General features: G+C 37.8%; 2 protein-coding genes across 4 annotated transcripts in view; one reads left to right on the forward strand and one right to left on the reverse strand.

The window, feature by feature from the left end:
- The window catches only part of dlgap1b (discs, large (Drosophila) homolog-associated protein 1b), a 111758-nt gene extending 110163 nt beyond the window's left edge, over window positions 1-1595 (reverse strand). The window contains exon 1 of one of the 3 annotated variants that reach the window (XM_008396754.2): window positions 1276-1595. The gene's annotated coding sequence lies outside the window, so the exon portion shown is untranslated. The remainder of the gene's footprint in view (window positions 1-1275) is intronic. The other 2 variants (XM_008396753.2, XM_008396755.3) reach the window with 2 other exon arrangements.
- A 16214-nt stretch (window positions 1596-17809) lies between these two features.
- On the forward strand, window positions 17810-22278 carry LOC108165700 (uncharacterized). The gene is made up of 3 exons (XM_081601926.1): window positions 17810-21224; window positions 21339-21472; window positions 21841-22278. The coding sequence occupies exons 1-3, from the start codon at window positions 21184-21186 to the stop codon at window positions 21987-21989; spliced, it is 324 nt and encodes a 107-aa protein (XP_081458052.1). The 5' UTR covers window positions 17810-21183; the 3' UTR covers window positions 21990-22278.
- The last annotated feature ends 89 nt before the right edge of the window (window positions 22279-22367 follow it).

A 22367-nucleotide genomic window follows, 5' to 3' on the forward strand; every position in this document is an offset into this window, starting at 1 on the left:
ATAAGAGAGCAGAAAAATGTCCGCCTTACACCTTTTGGTAGAAAAGCAAAACTAACGATAACACAAGGAGAGAAGAAAAAAAAAAGGAATTCAGTTCAACTGCAGCGTTGAGACGTGTTTTCCCCGTTATTCAGGCTTTGCATTCTAATTAGTTGATGAATTATGGCTTCGGCAATTTTCACTGACCTCTTATTCCTGATCTTAGGATTTCAGTCTACTTCTCCAGAAAGAAGAGGTTTATTGCCTTCGCCTCAGCTCAAACACTATTGCCTAATTACTGGGTATATCCTAATAGAATAATTTTCATCTTCATCTTCAACCAGCAGACAACTTTTTATCACCCAAGACAAACCGGTCAAGCATTTAGATCAGACAAGTGATCCATTCAAATCGCATCTGGATTCAGTCTGGAGAGTAATTTGCAGATGTAACATTGTTCTTTTATACTGGCTGAATTGCACTGGCAACGCTACTCCAGGCAGTGTTTTAATGACTGTAATCACACAGTCAGTGTGGAGAAGTGCTAGTAGGGAAGACTCAGAGAAACTGAACTATCTTTGAAGATAGCTGGGTACCAAAGAGGCTGAATAAGTTTGGCATGGACACATGAATGATCCATGTAGTCCCGATTACTAATATTACTGAGGATGAGGGCGAAAAGGTTTGAGAGTGTTCCTAAAAAACGAAGATATGCTGTGGAATGACTGGAGGCTTTGGTCAATTTAACATCCCACAGCCCTTAATGTGCGGTGAGATGACACGGAATAAAGCTGCGACCTCATCCCACAAGTGATAACAGCGTTAATGGATGGTAAAGAGAAAAGGTAGAAGTACGATCGCTGCAGAAAAACAGAAATCCTGCAGCTAGTCCTCATATTTAAATGCCAAATACGCAATAGCAGACGCAGGTCTGCCGTCAAAGCGCACGGATGGGGATGATTGGATATTCCACAACTGCCTCGTTATCACAGATGGCGATAGTAGGGACAGCTGTCAACGCGCCAATTAAAATAAAGCAGTCTACCAAGTTTGTCGGGCATGTTAACCTTATTTCTAAAATTACCAGAATTAAAAGTTGTACATCTCCGTGCAAGTAAAAAAAAATAAATAAATCAGACAACACGACAAGACATTACGGTCTGGGTCCCACCAGTCCAAAAGTGCATATTTCATAAAGTACATGATCACTTTACTTGATGACAAACAAATTGTCTCTGCAGAATGAATGAAGCGTAAGAGGGGGGGAAGCGCAACATGCACACATTTGCTGCCTACCTTGTCTGAGCGGAGTCCGTCCGGCAGCCCCTGAAAGAGTAATCCTGTGATTTCCGCTCAAATCTCCTTGTTTCCTTTAAAATGATCTGAAGTCAGCACTGATCACGGCTCGTCACTTGCACGGTACGGTCCCGCAGAGCGTAGTATCTTCCTGTACCGCTCAGTCTGTGGGCTGCAGAGGCATCACTGAACGTATGAACCAGCGCTGCACATGAAGGGAGAGAAGGAAAATCCGGAGCGGAGCATGTTTAGTGTGGATTCTCCAACCTCCAGTGCACACTGTGCCACACAATCAAAATGATGGAAATAGTAAAATATCACTCGAAATGTTCATTCTGGAGTACTAAGGAGTTCTAGATTTTTACGCATCTTTCAGCTCCAGCTCTGCACCTTAAAAGCCTATAATTAATAAAAGAACAGTGGGATATGTTGATTGGTTTTATGTTTTTGTGTCTACAATCAGGTGAACTAAAGACAATGGCAAAGACTAGATGTTTTTTTTTTTTTTTGCTTTATTCTTTTATGTGTTTAGTGCAGGGATATGGAGAGGATCCAAAGAAGCTATGTTTTAGCTCAAAATTCCTTTTTGTGAGGTGCATTAAATGCTTGTTTGATTCTCTGAACTCCAGGGTCAACAGCTCAATTTGTCCAGTACTGTGCTGTATGCATCCATGTCCTTTCAATACTGAAATAGTCCAGGGATCTTGTAAATCCTGCAAGAATAAAACTCAATTCGAGTAAATAAATCTATATTTTCATTGTTTACAATAATCTGTAATGTTACTGGGGTTTTTTTTTCTTTTTTTTTAAAAGATTACTTAAACAGTAATCTTTAAGGTCAACAAGGTTTTAATCGCGTTACAAAACCAACAGAGGAGGACTAAATAATGCAAAAATCTGCACTGGCAGTTCCATGATAAAATAAGTAAATCCATCCTGGAAAAGATTATTATGATATAAGCTCAAAATCTTTTTATGGGAGCTATTGTGACTAGATTGTTTTGGTCATTCTCGTGTTTTAAAAGTGGATTTATCTGTCATTACATATAGAATTGTTCACTGTTTAATGAACTTCATTAAATGGCCAGTAGTTTTGGTAGATGTTTTACAACACAAGCGATACTGTACATTTCTTACATAAACCCCCCTTTTGCCATCTAATTAGAAGAAGTTAAAAACGGCGCACCGCACCATCTTCTTCCACCTCTCTGTGTTTCTGATGCTGTGGAATGACTGGAGGCTATCCTGCTGGGAAAGACGAAAACCAACAAAGCAACCAAGCCGCTGCCTTTTTGCCTCCCAGGCAGCCTGGATCTAATAACAAGGTTGCATACTTTGATACCATAACCCTGGCAACAGCAGCCGCAGCAGCTGCACCAAAACCCTGAACTTGCTGGAGGCTACCTGGGTCTGCTAGTGTGGCCTTTGAATGATCAGAAATCAATGACAGTATGCATGTTGAATCCAAGCAATGACAGGGGCTTGGGCATGACACTGCATTAGAAAACATTTGCACTCGGCCGTTATTGGATCTCTTCACCATAGCTCGAAGCTTTTTCATCAGCTAGCTTTCAACCATTTATTGGTGGCAGCCGGTCAATAGTGGTGTTCCCTGGAAGTGTCGGTGGAATCAATATTTCCCCCGTGATGCGGCTAACATTTCAGAGAGAGAGAAAAAACAACTGGAGTGATAATGAGAGGCAGTACTTGCTTTGTATGCAGATTACATTGATTACTCGTGTTGCTAGTGGAGCGTTATGAATTAACTGAGCTGAAAGAAATTTGTATAATGCACAGCTGATATCATACTGTGTTAATATCAGCCATCAAGTTTGACGCCATTTCACTCTCTTTGAGGTTAATTGTTAGTGTGATGATTTAATCCTGCTTTATCCCAGTGTGAGAAGTCATTTTGTGTTTGGAAACAAAACTCTTACGCAAAGACGACTGCAGTAAATAACTATGGCTTTACCGAGAGGGGAGTGCATAATTTTTTGTTTTGTCTTCAATTCTGTTTGCACCAGCAGACTTTGATTAAACCACTATAGAATCTCCGATCCGGTTCGTCTGCGATTTCGTGGATGTTTCGCAAGTGCACTTCTGGAATAATTGTGGTAGGCTGGTCTGTCTGAGAAAAGTTCATCCCTGTCCCATGTTTTCTCCTTTAGTGTGGTTCACTGGAATCCCAAAGACTGAACAATTTCTAATCCTTTCCAAAAATCAATGACTGTATAGGATTAGATCCCACCGCTCTCTTTTCCTGATCATGACTCTAATGAGCCTGATGATGCTCATTAGGTAACTTCCACCTGGTGTCTTGGTGAGTGAATAAGTGATTAGCTGAAACCTACGCTTACTTAAGTTAATTATGTGTCATGGTGTCTCTCTTCTACCGTTTGATTTTTTCAGAGCTGGGCAGAATGTCATGATTTCTGGAAATCTTTCGGCCTACTTCATGTTGTCAGACAAGTGCGTTTCGTAGTAATTCTACTGGTCGGTCTATCAGGCAAGTCGGTGGCAGGTAAAATTAAACAAAAAAATATGGTCAGTAAGTGTTAATTCTGAATTTATTAATTGCATCTTCACATTTTTGGCAGTTTTTTTTCTTCTGAATAATTAAAATACTTAAAAAATATATGTATATTAGTTTGCATCATCTTTGTCTGGTTCAAAAAATTTGTCTGGTGGCCTGAAACTTCAGTGATACAAAAAGCAAAAACACAAGAAAGGGAAGGAAATACTTTTTTTCTAGTTTTGTGTCCTTTTAAGAAGCAAAAACCATAATAGCATGAGCATTATTAATAAGTTAGTCCCTTTTACTTTTGTCAATGCAAGCAACAGATGTTTAAGATGATTTCTGCAACTGACTTTTAAGGATTACAATCCATATCCTCTTGGCTGAGAGAATACGATAAATAACCATAAATTCCTAAAGTATCAACGATGATACGCAAAATGAGACATTCTGAAGACAAAGAAAAACTTGTATTTGTTCTATTAAAAGAATCCAATAAACAGCTCATTTTTAAAAAAAATCCAAAATCCTCTGATTAGAGTTTCCTGTATCAGGTTTTGAAGGGGTAAGGGGCTTATTGGTACAGTGAGTCTGCACTTGATTGTGTGTCGCTCTGTAAATAACAAAAGCGCAAGATTTACAAAATCCTCTTACTAATGAGCTCATTTACAAATTAGTTTTACAGTAAAACAGAAACTGAAAATAAATAATTTAAGCAGAAAACACAAGTGTCCAGAATGCATCTGCTTTTACATGACACAGGGGGAGTCTCCTTAGCAGCTAAATCCAGTGCAGGTTTTTCCTCGGCCTTAAGCTCAGCATGCAACAGCAGCTATTTATCAATAATTCAAACCAGAAAAAGGTTTGAAAATGTTTGAAAAATGACAGAAAGTGCAAGGTTACCTTTAAATCACTGTTAAGAAATAATAGTTTAACAGTTAAATCACATTTAGACAGTCTGTCTGAAACGGATCAGGCCCTAAGCAAAGAAATCTCAGAATCTCTGTTTACTACAAATAAAGCCATAATTGCATCCCAAAAATGATCTTCTTCAGCAGTTTACATGATATCTTCAGTATAATTACTCAGCCTATTGTAATTGCTATGCCTTTTATTTGAGTGATCAAATCAATAGTTGTGGTAGATGAAGCTCAGGCTATATTGTTGTGAATTATTGATAACTTCACAGTAAAAAAAATTATCTTGATGCTGCTATTGCAAATACAGCCTTACAGCAATAATGAAGTCTGGATATCAAAACAAATTACCTGCACATAAAAAGTCTGTTATATTTTCTTTCTATATGGCTCATTGCATGCAAAGTGCAATGTTTTGTGCTTTGCAAAGTATTCATACCCTCTGCACTTTTTCACATTTTGTCACATTAGAATGATATAATTCAAAACACTTCATTGGATTTTTTTTAAATTAGACAACAGTTAGTAAAGCTAAAGGAAAATAGTGCATATTTTTAAAATATTTTATGAAAAAAAGACCGGTCTGTAGCGGAACTCTTATTTGTTAAATAGGTGCCTTCTAAAGGTAGACACATGCATTAAATTTTATTTAGGGGTACTAATTTGAGGACTAGATAAGTATGCCACACTTTTTAGATTTTATTTGCAAAATAAAAGTGAAAACCCTATATTATTTTCCTTCCACTTCACCTTTACGCTACTTTGTGTTGTTCCTTTCCCCAAAGTAAAAATCTTTTTCTGAGAGACTCTGTATTTGGAATAGAGTTTTAATATTACCAGTAATAATTTTCTCATGACAACACCACCACCACAAAAACAGTTATGCAACCTTGATTGCAGCACCTTCTGCAGTTTTCTCAATCTCACTTTTCCTTCTGTCTTTATACCTATTTGAGGAACGATTTTAAAGACTTGAGAGATTAGCAGATCTGAGCTCTGAGGCATGGTTGGATACAAGAAAACACACACACACACACACACACACACACACACCGAATAGGAAACTGTAAGCACATTCCCACCAGTGCTTTCGATCGAAGCTGGTGAAGAGGTCCAGGGGGACATCTGCAAACCTTTGATGTTTCCTTGAAGACTCAATTGCTTCCCAACATGATTTAATCTAGGCCTCTTTATCTTGAAACACGATTAATTCCAGTCTAGGTGTTTGTGTGTGTGTGTGTGTGTGTGTGTGTGTGCGTGTGCGTGTGCGTGTGTGTGTGTGTGTGTGTGTGTGTGTGTGTGTGTGTGTGTGTGTGTGTGTGTGTGTGTGTGTGTGTGTGTGTGTGTGTGTGTGTGTGCGTGTAACCATGAGTGCGTAAATTCAAGCCTGCAATTTCATTGTTGCATATTTTTCAGTTCCCAGCCAATTATTACCCAATTCTAGAGATCCCAGGGTACCCGGAAGTTTTCGTGCATAGATGAGAGTTTTTGAAGGTAAGGATCAGAGCTGGGAATCTACTGTTTATGTTGTTCAGTCCATATGCTGAGGCTTCTTCTGCAGCCATACAAACACTCGTAAAGTACTAAGAAAAGAACTGGCACTGAAGCTGAATTATTCAGATGAAGGGGGTGGAATACACAATGAATTGTGAGGTTTCGAAACAAGCCATGGAAATGTTGGCAATCCATCACCATTACTCACAATGAACTATGTATCTGTAGGTGGGATGTGTCGATTTGGAGATTGTTTGATTGCACTTTAACAGAACTAAATAACATTCAAAACAGAATTGAATTCATTCACTGACACCCAAAACGTGTCAAGTTCATTCATTAACACCGACTTGATTTGTGATTGTGAGTCGAGGTTTAGTGAAAAATACACAAAAATAGCTGAGTGAACCCATGTGGATGAGGCGGACTAGTAAAGATGGACGTAATCATGATAACACTTATGATGCTAAAGAAAATCTCCGCTAACTCTTCCTGTTATTGAATAGAACAGGTAGAACTTAGAATTTTCTATTTCTCTCATTCATGCAGCTGCCAGCCTCCATCCATCATGTGAGCCTCTCTGTTCTCTCTAAGGGACACAAGTTTTTTCCTCTTCCCTAAGCTTTACAAAAGAAATTCATTGGGAGCTATTAAATATTGAAGACTGTCTAAGGGTATGTTACAGAGGTCTTTTGACATTGCATAGGGTGACAGAGTAAGAAGAAAGGGTTAATATGTCAGGTATTGATATATATTTTTTTCTTTTAAAAGAAGAAATATCATTCACAGAGAATCTATAAATAATGGCTTTTATTCAATCCTCAAATTAAGGACCAATGTGATAAAAATCTAATAAATGGGCTTGGTTTGAAAAACATTAGGACCTCAGAAAAATATACCTTTTAGTTTCTTTTTTTTAAATCTTTATCCTGGTGTTTTTTTTAACCCTTTAAAGTGCAACACTGGAAATAAATGTCTGAAAAACTGAATTAGTTAACACATAGCCAAAACATTTCTTCATTTTCACACAAATTTTTCTATCATTGTATCATAGTTCATACATTAAGCATTTATGTTGATGCTGCAGTTTTTCCAAACCAACAGGGTGCGAGTCGTATGCCTAATAAATTAATTGATACTTTGATACCTAAAGTGTCCAAATTAACAAGCACAGTTTTCTGTTAAACATTTAATTATAGCTTAAGCTATTTTCGGTGTATGTAAAAGTGTAAGATATACAATACAGCAGGTTTCCAAGGAAAGTGACAGTTTGTAAAAGATGTTTTAAGAAGAGATCTTAAAATAATATTTCAGAAATAATGCGTTTGATGTCATCATGTAAAAGCTCTACGTGTGGTGTGGCCTCATAATGTCCCTCACAACTGTCAACTATTCTTCCACACAACGTGAAGGAAATCGGCTTGGGAACCTCTGCGGAAGACCATAAAGTTTTATCTACAAGTTTATTGTCACTTGTCTCGGTATGGATGTTATTGATTCAGAGCTTTTAATTGTGAATTTAAGTTGATGACACAAAAGGACATGTGTGAGGTTTCAAAATCAACAGCGTTTTCAGAGCGGATTTTAGAAGTCATTTTGTCCCCATTTTTGTGGCTGCATGGCTGTTAGATAATTTATTTAATATGTCTGTGAAACTCAGCTGTGAAAAATGACTCGGAATGAACGACGAGGCATTTTTTTTTTTTTTTTTAGTCAGTCAAAATATTTTGAATGGTATAGAAACCGGAGGACATGAATGCACGTAGCGTCATCGCATGTACACAAATTGAAGCGTTGACCCCTGTTTTATGAGAAAACCTTTGTCTTTTTAATAAGCAGCATGCGGCTTTGAGAGTGAATGCTTCACAGATTCCTTACAGCTGAGCCTGGGAGTTTAGTTAGAGAAACTCCTGCTCCCTGGAGCCGGTTCCTAATACTGCCACGGTGGCACTGTGTCTTTACTTTCTGTCATCACTTTGCTGCCTTGTCCTTTTTGGTTGAGACAGGCAGGAGCAATTCCTGCTTGAACTATTTGCTGACAGCTAGAAGGTGCTGAGGGAACCAAACGGACTACATTCTGTTTGCTTCGCTGCACCGCTTTCTCTACCCATCTCCCTCTCTTTGCCCTCTCCGTCTCTCTCTTCCCACCTGAAATGACAGGTGTCTGAGGGACTCCCCTCACATTCTATAAAGACTCTGACCTTGGCAAAGAGTATGCGTCACATTCATTAAGACTTTTCTGTGTGCTTTCCATCTGTGTGCTTTCCATCTGTCAAAAAGAGCATGAATGTGCCCTGTTCGTGAATCATTAAAATCCACATTCAAGTATATTTTGAAAATAAAATGTGTTTTTTTTTTGTTTGTTTTTTTTTGTCACATGTAGTCTGACAATATAAGTAGCCACTTGCTGCAAGATGCATAAACCAAAGTGGGAAAGAGAGAAAAATACACACCTGTAGTGACAGCTCTTTTAATGTTATGAACTGTTGCAAGAAAACTCCAAATACAAATGACAAATTATATTTGACTTTCAAGCACTCAAACCTTTTCACTTCCCCATATGACACCGACGTCAGTTCTACCATTCTCGTCGAACAAAAATATCCCCTCAGCAAGATACTGCCACCACCTTGTATGGTGCGTTACAGGCTCTGTGCAGTGTTAGTTTTTCCACCGTACGGCGTTCATGTAGAAAAAAAGCTACAGCTATATTTGGTCTCCCCAGCTGTTCCAAACTTCCTGGGAGTATCTTGACTTCTCTCATCAATGCTCTCATGTTTGGGTTATTAGTTTCAGTGGAAAGTCATGTGTTGACAGATTGACAGTTGTCTTTAGGTGCTCTATAAAATGTGCGGAGTTTGGGATGTTTTATTTATAACCCAATCCCCGCTTTAAACTTCTCAACAACTTCGTCCATCACATGTCTGCTGTGTTCCATTCAGTGCTCTAACAATGATGCCATTTGTTCACTTATGTTCTCTGTGCAGAACAGCTGGATTTATGCTAAGATCATATCACACACAGGCGGACTCTATTTACTAATAATGTGACTTCTGAAGGCAATTCTCTCCAATTTGTATCCATATAAAGTATTGCAAGATGTGTCATTTTTCTTCCCCTCCAAATCATGAATAACGTTGTACTACATTCGCTCAAATTTGTGGTGGTTGTAACTAGACAAACAATAACATAGTTTAAGGTATATGAATACATTAATGAGACACTGTTTTATAAGACATCTTATAGCCATAACTTATCACTTAGCGGATGGAAGGACAATAAAAATTGGGCTTTTTAAAAGGACATTTCAAAAATAAAAGTTTTACAAATCGCTGACATTCTCCCTTAGAACTAAGCAGTTTTACATTTAAGGCACTAACAATGTCACTAAACCACCACGCAGCCTGCCGCTGGGAGTTTATGACTCTGACAGTATTGGATTCAGAGATGAAAGAAGGAGGGGTGGATGGATATGAAAGTAAATCACACAGGACAGAAAGAAAGAGAAAAAGAGAGACAAGCCGCTGCAGGCAGACATGTGTTAAATGTTAGTTTGTAAAAAGGAAAGCTTTGCTGTCAGGGCATCAGGGAAGGATCACGGCTCTATATCCACCATCAATAGAAATCACATTCACACCATCTTTGTGGGATGTATGCTGCACAAAAGTACACTAAATCACTGCAGAGATCAGAGGAGCTGAGCTATACTGCAAAGCACACCTCGTCCTCTTTCTCGGTCTCACCAGACCTCCTGCTTGTTTGTCATCTGTGAAGCTGCTGTTTTCTCTCATGCATGACAAACATTCAATTTGTCTTAATTTTGTTTTCTGGTCCAAATAAGTTTAGCTTCGTATGGAGTGCAAAGCTGGGGTAATTAAATTAAGGAGTTTGTGTTCTCCATCCTAAGGATAATGAATGCTGCTGTGAGTTGAAAGCTGAAAAGTGACTTTGACCTGACAGGACTTCAAATATAAATTCAGAAACGGAGGTCCATGATTTGAGCTAAAGCCTTGATGGCTTTACGGATGCGGAAATCTGACGTGTTGAAGGTCAAGCCAGCAGGAAGTTACTCGCTACAAAGAACGGGAACCGGAAGAAGACAGAACAGGCTCAATGCCCTTTAACCAAGGATCTCAGGAAATCTCCCGGAGAGATGAGAAGATTGAAAGACATTTGCTAATTAGAGGAAAGGTTGATCAAGATGGAGTTATTTTATCAATTCAGCTTGTATTTTTGGCCTTCCATGTCTGAAATATGAGAAGTCTTTGCCCATTCACACTTTTTGCACTCGTGTGGGTGCAAAAAGTGTCATGTTGAGTCACAACACTTTACATGATCCTCTTTTATTTGTTTGTGCATACAAACACCTCAGATCTGACATTTCACACACTTTTCACTGCTCTCTTCCATCACCTTGTTAATGCTGAACTTTCCAAGTTAGACACAACAGCCTCTTCACACAATCCTACAGATGATGGACCAATGTGTTGTACTCAATGGCTGTTTTGGTTTTACTAGCATTTAATGTAAAAGAGTTCTTTTCATATAGATGAAGTTATTTTTATAATTTAGAAATTCTGACAATTTCCAAATGTCATACAGAGCTGTTTGCAGGTTGGTGAGTGTTTTGTGTGCAGCTTCCTTCTCTGATTGCAGGGTGCGACCGGCAGGTGTGTCTTCACAACTGAAGCTAAATAAGTTTAGTCAGGAGGAGTAAATTCCCTTGAGGCACATGCCAGATTGTTCTTACTGCACTAGTAATCAAGCCTCCACTAGTTTATTGTTTGGCATTTGGCGCATACCCTCTTTGTTATCCTGCTATTGGGAAAATCTGTTCCTGTTCATACTCCATTCCCGGATTCCAGCGTTCTACTTCCTTGTTCTTTGAGTGCATTGGCGAACTCACCTCAAGATCTTCTTCATGAATTTCCTCACCGCTCCTGTGATTCATGCTGTCTGGACTTCTCCTCAACCATCATATCCACGGACCTATCATCCAATGTTCCACTATCTCTCCATCTCCTTCTGGAAGAAAGAACAGAGAAACCATGACCAAGATGCATCACATACCACCTACTGCCGATCTCAAACTTCGTGGGTGAACTTGTTTCTTACCTGGCAACTCTGTCATCTCACAAACAGTATTGTCACATTTTGTACCATCTCGTCATATAGTATCTTAATGACCACTTACCTTTCCTCCACAGTGTAGACCTAGCATTCCTGAATCCGGACAAACAATTCACGCATTATCTTGTCAGTAAACTGTTAAAATCCTTTTTAGCCTGTTATTGCGGCCTTCGCTATTGACTCACTTAGAACCAACACAACACTGCATCGCCAAGCAAACCCCAATGAATACAAAGGATATAACATATATAGCTAGTGTTGTATAGTTTTGCATCAGAACAATCAGGTATGTAGATTTTTTTGTGTTTGATGTCAAATAATAAGACAGTCAAAACAATTCTTGTCTTGTTCTAATGCACATTTATCAAATCAAGGCCCACCAGGGGCCAAATCCGGCCCGCTTTGTGGCCCTGTCTAGCGGGACACATGCTAGAAATATACTTTATTTTATAAATCAAATCAAAGCAGTTTGTATCTATATACTGACAAATTATAATACCAATATTTCAATATTTAATTTTAAGAACTCATAAAATGTAGTTAGCTTTTAATAATTAACCAGTTTGTAAATTAGAAGTTATGTTCTGCTACAACACTTTGAGGACATTTGTGATCTTGATGTGGATTAAAGAAAAATTAAGTTTGACACCCTTGGCCTAATGTAATTAGACACAATTAGAGAAAAACACAGGGAAGAAAAATCCTCAGCAGAAGTAAATGCTGTACATATGCTGAGAAGATAATAAAAACAAAAACAAGAATAAACATTCTAAATAAAACAGTAAACAGCTTCTTGCCAATCTTATTGCCTTTCAGTCAGACTTTACTTGAATCAGCAGGGCTTAACAACGCCCACTACCGCACATCACAGAACCCAAGGACCCAAGCAGGTGAGCAGAATTTGCTGCTTTAATATTGAGTTTCTCTCAAAAGATGGAAAACCGTGGGAGTCAGGAGTGTTAGACTTGGAAGGCAGACAGAGACCGAAGAAAACAGCTCTCCAACGAGATAACCAGGAGGTTTGTGGAGTAATTAATAGACAAAGTAAAAAAAAAAAAAACTAAATCAGTCCAAAATGCACATGTTTGAATAAATAAACAAAACAGCAAACATAAACGGCAGTTACAGGACTTGTAACTTCTGTCCTGTAGTCCTGTAACTGTTGTTTATTATGAACTTGAAGTAACTGGTGAGATAGCTCTGATTGTAATTGGGTGAGTGAGCGCTACATTTTTGTTTTTCTACATTTTAATAAAACGATTTTCTCAGTCACTTTATAAGCTTGGTGTTTACATGTTGTGTTTGAAGCGTTCCAAGTCATTTACACACTTAAAATTGAGGCGCACCAAAAAGGGTCAAGCAACGCATCTGGTGGTATGCATTGGATGTTCATCTATCGAATAGTGAGAGTGTCACTTAACTCAACTACATGGGTGATATAAATAAGTCACATTGTAAATATGCTACACAGCTTCTTCAGCTTTTTTTTCACCTGAAGATGAGAACAATAAACTCCATCTAAAGCAAACTATGGTACTGGCCTATCATTTTTGTCCAAGTTATAACAGAGTCCTGCCACAATATCTAAAAAGTGTTTCATGAGGCTCTAAATGTGAAAAAAAAAGAAGTGAATCATTTTTTTCTGTACACCTTTGACCCTCACCAGCAGCCCCAATGATTTGACTGACAGGAAACTGTCCACATAAGGGCAATTTCTGAACAGTGTCTATGTCCTAAGATCTGAAAGAATATGTGTTGGTTTAAACTTGATTTGAAGCTCTGCAGCAGTCTGCCGCAGTTATTGGTCTTCTTTGTAGCATGAACTGATTATTTTGACAGGCTCTTGAAGACCAAAGAGGTTTCATATGTGAGGATTTATTTTATATGACAGCTTGTTGAGGATAGAAATGTGGGAGATTTAAGGGAGGAAAACTGTGATCCCTGTAAAATTTCCATCATCAAAATTCAGAATGTATTGCCGCAGGCCGGCCATATGAGGTCAATAAGTTTTCTAATGAACAATATTGGACAGCGATTTACTATTCTGTGGATTCAGCAGTCGGTGTCCTTGAAGTGCGAAACAATGAGAAGCAACATACAAGATGAAACAAAAAAGACAACAAAAATGGATTATGTCACAAAGGAGGCAATTATTAAAAGTTAAAGAATCAGCCTAAAAACATAGGTGAATAAAAGTGAGGAAAAGTAATGAAATAACAAAAATACAGAAAATACACATGCATAACAGAGATGACAATCTACCCCCCACCCCCAGAGACTTCTAAACAGCTATTATTCCAGAAGGCATGTAAATAAAAACCTGCTGTGGCGCAAATGTGCCCCTAAATTTAATTGCTAACATAAAATTTCTCTGTGCACATGGAAACAGAGGATGGTGATAAAAACAAGATCCCAACAAAACATAATGATGTGTTGATTAAAAAAACCAAAAGAACACCGAGTTAAAGCAAGTCTGAGAATCATAGAAAGATGGTGGAAAATATATATATTGGTCCTGCAGGGTTAAAATTGTATGCTTTACAATGATGGGTCTAAATTGTCTTAGGTCAGTTTGCAGATAATAATAAGCTCATAACCACAGTTGGTACCAAATAGCACATGAATACTTAAAACAATTTTCTTCATGTGTAATCCTAAATTGGAGTAAAATCTTAGTTTAAATTAAGATTACAAGAAAGATTCCCATCTACTAAGATGTAGAAAAATGCAAGAGGAATATTTTACACATTTTTAAACTTTCTTCATATTCATAGTCAGATGTTTACTTACATTTCCTTGGTGTTTGGAAGCATTGCCTTTAAACCTCAACTTGACTTGGAACAAGTCGTACATTTTGAACTTCTTGATACGATCTGCTTCAAATACTTTGCAGAAATTATTGACCCTTCCAGGCATAACTGGTGTAATAAATTTTGTTATCCCAAGATCTACTTTGATCTACTGGTGGTGCACCCGGTCATTGCCCGTTAGGAAGACTCATTTGTTCCCAAGACTAAATGTATTTTTTGAAATACACCAGTCCCCTCTGCAGCAAAACACTCACAAAACTATAATCAAATCAAACTACAAAACATCCTAAGGTTGACAAATGCAAAATTAACTTTTTTTGACCCTTAAAATTTTTTTATTGTAGTTTGAGTGTCTAGGAGTGCAAAAAAAAAAGTCTTATCTCCTAGTGCTGCGTAGATATATTTGTATTCTTTTTGGGACATGTTTTTCAGTCTGTTCATTTTTCTCTATTCCCCCGTACAATTTCTTGTCTCGTCACTGCATTTGTTGTGGGCAGAGGCGGTTCTAAAAGTTTCTTAGGGAAGAGTTTTTGTTTAGCACTTTATTATTTATTATCAAACAATTTTTAGCAAATATTCTACTTTTACACTTCTATGTACTTTGAATCTTTGGCCGATGTAGCTGTGACAAAACTTCTCCCCCAGGGATAAACAAAGTATTCCTGATCTCTGATTTAAGTCACCGTTAAAGGAACAAGAAAGGCTTAGATATCAGATAGGAGACAGAGTAGTGCCTTGCAAAAGTCTTTAGATCACTTGAATGTTTTCCCCATTTCAACAACAAATATTATGGAGCAATTAAAACCTGAATATTACAAGTTTTTAATTCATTTTTTTCTTACAAAAAAAAAAACGTAAAAATTGTTACATGTATAAATGGATTTAGCCCTTTGGGTTAATAATTTAGAGCACTACCTTTCACTGTAATTAGAGTTGCAAGTCCTTTGGGCTATGGCACTATCAGCTTTCCATATTTAGACTGAGCATTTTGCTGCTTACATCCACTGACCTCTAGGGGCTCTCTTAGTCGAAAAAAGTGTCTATTTCTGCTTTGTTTGCAAGCTTGTTGTTACACATTGATGCACAGCTAAAGTCACTTTCTCTTCATCAGTTAACTCCATAAAACCTTCAGTCATTCAGTGCCAAATCAATTCCTCGACTGTTAAACATAATCCTGTGTACCAGTTATTTTCAAGATAGCTTGTTATAGATGGAAACTATGGTAGCTATTCTTTGTCATTTTCTTTTACTTGGTCCTTTCCTGTTTTCTGGCCAGCCAGATAAGTAATGCATTGTACTTTCATTTTAATTAGATAAGGACTGTTTTCATTTTCAGTTGGGAATATTTTTGTGCTTTGTTTATGCCTTGGAGACCTTGAAGTTTACTGCTTTCCTATTTGTTAAGTTGTGTGAATCTGAATTTGGACAATGTAGTCCAAATTCCAAAAGTGACCAGGGTAAAGTTCAGTAGATTTACTTTATACATTTTGTATAACATCATGTGAATCCTAGATTTCCATTTTAGGTTTTGTAGCATTGCCCATTCATTTTTTTTCAGACTTACTAAAGTCCAGCCAGATTTAGATCCCCAATTTGCTATTTTTAGAGACTTTAAATTGGATTTTGATCAAAACTTTGATTGGCTCTTTTAAACACATAATGTACTTTGATCTAAACCAGTTCTGGTTGTATTTTTAAGGTAACTGCACTCTAGGAAGATGAATCCCTGTTGTGGTCTTAAGTCTCTGTGATGGAGACCAGGGGTTCCATCCCATGTTGATTATTGATATTATGTTATTTATTTTCAGTTCAAATGTATTTTGTATCAGTTCTTTATTTCAGTTACTTTGACATTTGGTGAACATTCTTTTTGGGTAGGGAAACTGGCCATCTTTCCTGTTCAGAGAATGTGTGTGGGGGCGGGGGGGATGTCAGTTTGTTTTGATTTAGATTAGTCAATTTGAGTTAATTGAGTACTTGCCTTTCTGGGTGTGTCTCAGCAAGGTGGAGCAGAGAGGGAGACAAATGCTCCTGGAACATACCAGCTTCCATTAAGAGGGGTAACACTCTGAGGATTTATTTTGTTACCTTTACTTTTTGATTGACCTTAGAATAGTTTAGTTTTAATAATTTGCATGCATGTAAATATTTGTTGGATCATTTATTGTTGTTAGGTTTGTGTAAATAGTGTTTGTTGTTCTTTTTTGATCACCCCTTCACCTGGTGTAAGTGGAACTTGCCTTAGGTATAAATGTAAGCTGCTTTGTTTCACTAAAAGTTGATGAGGGTGTTGGTGTAACTTGGAGCTCCTGAATAAAAACACCTCAAAGACATATTGTCGCCTCACTTCCTCCTTACTAACGCAGAGCCTCCGCCGGTCAAAGTGACAGTCTCTAACGAGTTTTCTTCCTGCTCTGAGCTCTGTCTATCTTCCCACCAAATTTGACTGGTTTCTGAAGACAGTGGTGTATCAAAAAAAATAGCTGAATACAAATACATACCACATTTGTCAAATAATTAGAAAATAACATCAAACCATGTTTTATCCCAGTTCCCATGATCCTTTGTGTTGATTTGTAATATAAAATCTGAATAAAGTGAGCATTCAACTTTGTGGGGCATTCAACTGGACAACAGGGGAAGAAATTCAAGGGGTATTGCACACTTCACCCATACTTCCTCACCTTTATTGTCCTCTGCCATCCTCATTTGTAATCTACGTGGCACAGCCACCAGTATTGGTCATGGCAGTATAATTGTGACATTAACAGGCACCTTGGTTCTATGGGGATCCACAAATGTTATTCATAAATTTGCAGCGTGAAAGTCACATAGTCTGCGCTGGGGACAGACGAATTCACGGAGCCTATTAGTCAAGGTCTCTAAATACCAAACGTTGTGTGCAGGATGGTCCCTATTATCCAATAAAGCCTACACAGAAATGTCTTATAAGCATGATTTTTCAACTTCCCTGATTGAAAGGTTTTGCAGCTTTTGCAGAAATATCAGATAAAAGTTGCTTTTCCTGCAAACAACAAAAAAAAATATATATAGGAGCTGTGCTGTCATTAAACAATGCTTCAGTGTAACTACAGGATTTATTGTTGCAAAGATCTAAATGAGTCACAATGTGAATCACAACATAATCCCAAAGTGACAGTGATCTTTATTAAAACCCATCATGCACATATCCCTCATAATGAAAGTGATCAAAAGTGGCGGGCGTGTAATTGGATGTGATTTGGCTCATTAGATGATGAACAGCCAACAAATTGGGCCTTGTCCTTTGCCAGCAGCCTGGGTCACAGTAATCAGTCAGTCAACATGAAAGAGTTGTCCATTCTAAGCTTTTGAGCACAACTTCAGCTGACACCAAATATTGCTCTGACTGTAAGGTTTGTAACAATGTCAAGTGTTCTTTTGGTATATTTAGCTTCAACAGAGTGAGAAGAGCTCGTTGACTTAAGTGTCATGAAGAGCTGTAACAGCAGAGAGCTTTTTATCCACTCTTCTATGATGACTATCAAATATAATCATTAGTTTCCTGCAGCATACCCACATAAACACTGATTGAATCTGTGCTTATAACTAAAAAAAAACCCAAAAAACTGTAATCTGAAAAAAAAACAACTTTATAAATTATTAGAGACACATCAGAGGAGTGCAATCTCTCTGTATGCGTACGGCGTGATGCTGTTGTAGTAAACAAAAGTGGGCATATAGATATTGGATAATGTGACAAAAAAAACGAACAACAGAGCCTTAGGGAACCCCAATTGTCAAGTTCCACATTATATTTTCAAATTAGACTTTACAAGTCGGAACGTTAATATTCGCTTTGATGTTTTATTTTTAAAAGCAAATTAAGAATTAGAATATTTTCTTATGCATATCCAAAAGATAGATTCTGCGGCTACACTTAAACGAAAAAACCAGCAACTCCACCTCTTAATTGATGAAAAACACCACAGAGGTTTTGGAGTGGCCTCGTCAGACTTGAATTGGATTGAGATTGTAGCTTAAATTGGCTGTTCATGCTCCAAAAGTCTCGCAAAGCTTGTTGGTGATTGTTGCCACCAAAGGAAATACAACGAATTAGTGGATTTTAGGGACAATTCAAAGCACTGTACAGAAGTGTGAACACAACACTAGTTCAACCTAAAACTCGGTGAACATTTCAGTGCCTCGAGCATACCTGGGCCAAAGTTGAGTGGGTCGATAAAAAGAAACAAAAACCAAAAAAGTTCCAACGTTTAGAGCCTTAGATTAAAGTACTTCACATAATCATAGTAAATTATCACCATGAAATCTGCTTTGTTGGAAGCAAATACAGAGAAATTAAAAATGACTCAAAACTTATACATAGCATTGTGTGTTTTGTCTCCTGCTGGCAGACGGAAATCCACTCCAGCTACATTTTCTCAAATCTGTGCACTATTTAGATGAATAAAACACTCAGAGTGGTGGTAAGTCTCGTCTTCTTAACTGACCATGTATTTTTATGCAAATTCATCTGCAAGCTGCTGGTCCACACGTCTCTTGACAGCTTCACAATGCCACCGTATTAAGCAATGGTGCCACTGTGTGGACAAAAGCTACACACACAAAACCTGCAGAGGCTTATCTTGACTTAAAAGGAGTCAGCACTCCTTGTAAACAGAATTTGAATCTTAACCATTCAGTTACTAAAAATACAACCTGCATTTGCAACCTGCCCTAAAAAGCCAAAGTAGAGACTGTAGTAAAAAACACAGCAAACATTTAGAGAAATATAGAAATGAACAATTTAATAAACTTTATATATTTTTCACTAAACTATGAACATTAAAAACCAACAAGTTTGTGGCACATCTGTTGTCTTTACAGAAGAGGAAGTTTGCACCCATGGGAAATCATCACTCTTCCTTTATCTTTGTTAATCTTAGAAAGCTTTATTTCATTTTTTTTAGTTTATAAACTCCCCACTGCAGCCTTCAGGGTAACATGTGTTGGACACATTCAACTGTTTCTTGTGTAAAAAGATCAACTTTTTACACAAGTTGATCTTTACTCTTCACCCTCCTTTTTAACAACAAAATAACAAACTGTTTATGACAGAGGGAGATAACGGATGCTATGAAAAGGACACACTGTGACACCAGTTATGATAGGTCTTGTCCTTCCCTGTTATACGGCTGAGACTTTACTCCGTTTGTTATTTGAGAGCCATAGGACAGATAAAAAAAGTCAAATAGATTCAACTTTTTTTTTGTTGTATTTTTAATACTTTTTCTGACAAACTTTTCCTCCTGTGGATTTTAACCCCCTCACATTCACCATGGTAAACCACAACCCACCCAGGATTATACTGATGCTTGTCGGATTGTTTGCCTTATTTCCTGCAATTACTTTAAACTTTCTTTCTGGCTTTGGAGATCAATCAGGTGAATATTTTTTTTGTTTGTTTGTTTTACGTGAATCCAGTCATCTCAAGGATTTAAAAAAAAAAGGATCCTCCAGAATAAATAGGTAACTCTCAATGCAGGTGTCTTCAGGCAGCGTACAGAAGATGTCGCACTCAAGTACAAGACATCTGTGACTCCTGCTCAGTGGACGTTTTTCGTGTGGGATTTTGTTCACTTTTGGTTTTTTGCCATGTTTGTGTACTTTTTGGCTGGACTTTGTAGAAGGTAAGCACTTTTTTAAAAAAAATGTATTTATTCAGTACTTACAACACAAACTCATTGGCGTAAAACCACATGCTCAGTTTTCAACACTTTCGAGTTATAGACGTAAAGGTTCTACAGCTTTTTCACAGAAGGAGTATTTCTTTCTGTTTTAATGCTTTACATTACCCTTCTGTCCTGTCACATGTGGGAAATCAGACTTTCTTGTACCGAGTCAATTTACTTCTCCCCTGGTACACTCATTCTCTCTTTACACCTTCCAGATTGCTCAAACATCGTAGGAAAAGACCGATTATTTCCCCACAGGCTCCTTCTGTTTGTCGACATGTGCTTAGTATCTTACTGTATTATCTCTGCCCAGTGCAGGAGTACATATGAGTGGATGTACGCCACACCTGCAGTGTTGCCTTATGGGTTTCATGTCAGCGTCATCACATACCTTAGCTTGAACATCACCTGGCTCTTTCTGTATGACAGAGAGTAAGTATGCCAACTCGCACCAACCATCAGGTTCCTCCTGTTGTCACCTCTTTTGATTCATATGGACGCTATATTTCTCTGTGTCCAGAATGCTGCTCCCAGTGCTCATAACCTCAGCTCTAATGACGCTAACTGATTACATGATGCTATTTTTCTCCTGCCATGGGCTAAAGATTTACGGTGCCTGGTTGAGCAAACATCGCAACGCAGACCTCTGGATGTTCAGGATATTGGTAAAACTATAAATATAGGGCAACATTCCTGGGCGACTTTTTATTTGGTCTTTGCAACATACTTACTATGACAGGTATGACTAAAAGCTTGTAAAATCACATACTGAAGCCAGCTTTGATAAGCAGTTGTAAAAAAAAAAAAAACACATAAATTTTTATGCTGAAAATCATTAAGATGAATTGTAACTTCCTCTTACTTTTTACTTCCCTGTTTTCTGTTTTTATCTTGTTTTTATCTGCCGAACTCACCCATCAAAGTCAATGGGTGGGGCTGACACCGATTTGTCGGACTTTCTATATTTAGAAAATTGTTGTATTGGAGGATTTTTTTTTTTTTTACAATTATTAGACAACATAGAAGCAGCAGATTGTGAGCTAGTGAGACAACATAGTTTACGTATGTGTTCTATCTGATGCCACCAAAACGCAAACAACTGTTCATAAGCAAGTAACTGGAAGAGTGTCTAAATAAATTAATCAAAAACACACATCTTTGCAGCATTTTACTAACTGGTTTTTGGTTCACTCGAGCTGTCTCTCATTGTGTCAAAACAGGTGCAAAATGGAGTGGCGGTGTATGCCACTTGGGGGACACTCTCCACTTTGCTGAACCTGACAATCTACTTGCAGCATCAGACGGAAGCATCTCGATATCACTGCACAATGTTGTCACTGCTGCTGCTCCTGATGGAGCTGTTAGTGTGGTGAGTCTGACTCCCAGCTGCCTTACGCAGTTTAACTGCTGCTGTTGCTTGTAAGACAGGAAAGAGCAAAGGAAAAAAAAAAACAAGCCTTTTTTTGTCTACTGCTGCTTTCAGGTTTCTGTTGGAGAACTTCTATCTTGACGAGCACATGCGCTACACTGCGGCCATCTACCCTGTAGTTATCCTGTGGCTGACAGGCATCCTGGACAACAATGCATCTCCTGTAACCAATTTGTACATCCTTGAAGGTAAAATTTCAAGCGTGCATCAATATTGAAAAGATGAAACAGATAAAACGTCATTTTGCATGTATGGTTAATTGTGGGCAGGTTGTGTTTTTCTTTTTTAAGAAATAATTTTATTATTGAACAACTGCAGTGCTTCCAGTAATGCCTAAATGTTAATGAACCTCAAACACGGGTACTCAAGAGAGTACAAGTGAGGTGACGAAAATATATGTGTGGACAATTAGTGGGAAAATATTAAAGTTATTATACAGCTAAATGAAATAGGAAAAAAAAAGGTCTCACCTCACTGTAAATCTGCTGTTTATGAAGGGTCTATAAGTTCCAAGATCATGTATAGTTGAGTACTTGATTTCTGTCTCACTCTGCAGTTTTGATCCTGGTGATTGCCTGTGTCCTGCTTGTGGTTCGCATCATCCTGGTGGGATGGAGGCATCACAAACAACCGCTTTACATGGACAATGAACTCAGTCTGACTCCAGTGGAAATATCGTTGTCACAACCCAATCTTTTCCTTTGAATACCTTCCTGTAATGATGGTAAAATATTACATCTACATAGAGAGAAAGATTTTTACATCATGAATGCTTAGGATGGCATTCCACTTTCTTAAGAAAACTTGAGACAACATGCATACCTCGGACTGCTGGAGATAGACACCATGTCTCCCCACAAAACTGAAAGAATAAGCAGATTTGGACAATGACAATGTTTTTTTGTTCATGGAACATAATATATTCATATTCTTGAATGTTTCATTTTACCCACAGATTGCATTAACATTGTTAATAAAGAACAGGTGGAAATCACTGAACTTGCTTAGGAAAATCTCTGAAGATAAAATCCAGATAACAAATATAGTTTTGTAATGATTTAATCACCGGAGGAAGCATGCACT

The sequence above is a fragment of the Poecilia reticulata genome, chromosome 20 (genome assembly GCF_904066995.2).
Source record: "Poecilia reticulata chromosome 20, P_reticulata-male-v2, whole genome shotgun sequence".
In the NCBI taxonomy this organism is placed as follows: Eukaryota; Metazoa; Chordata; class Actinopteri; order Cyprinodontiformes; family Poeciliidae; genus Poecilia; species Poecilia reticulata.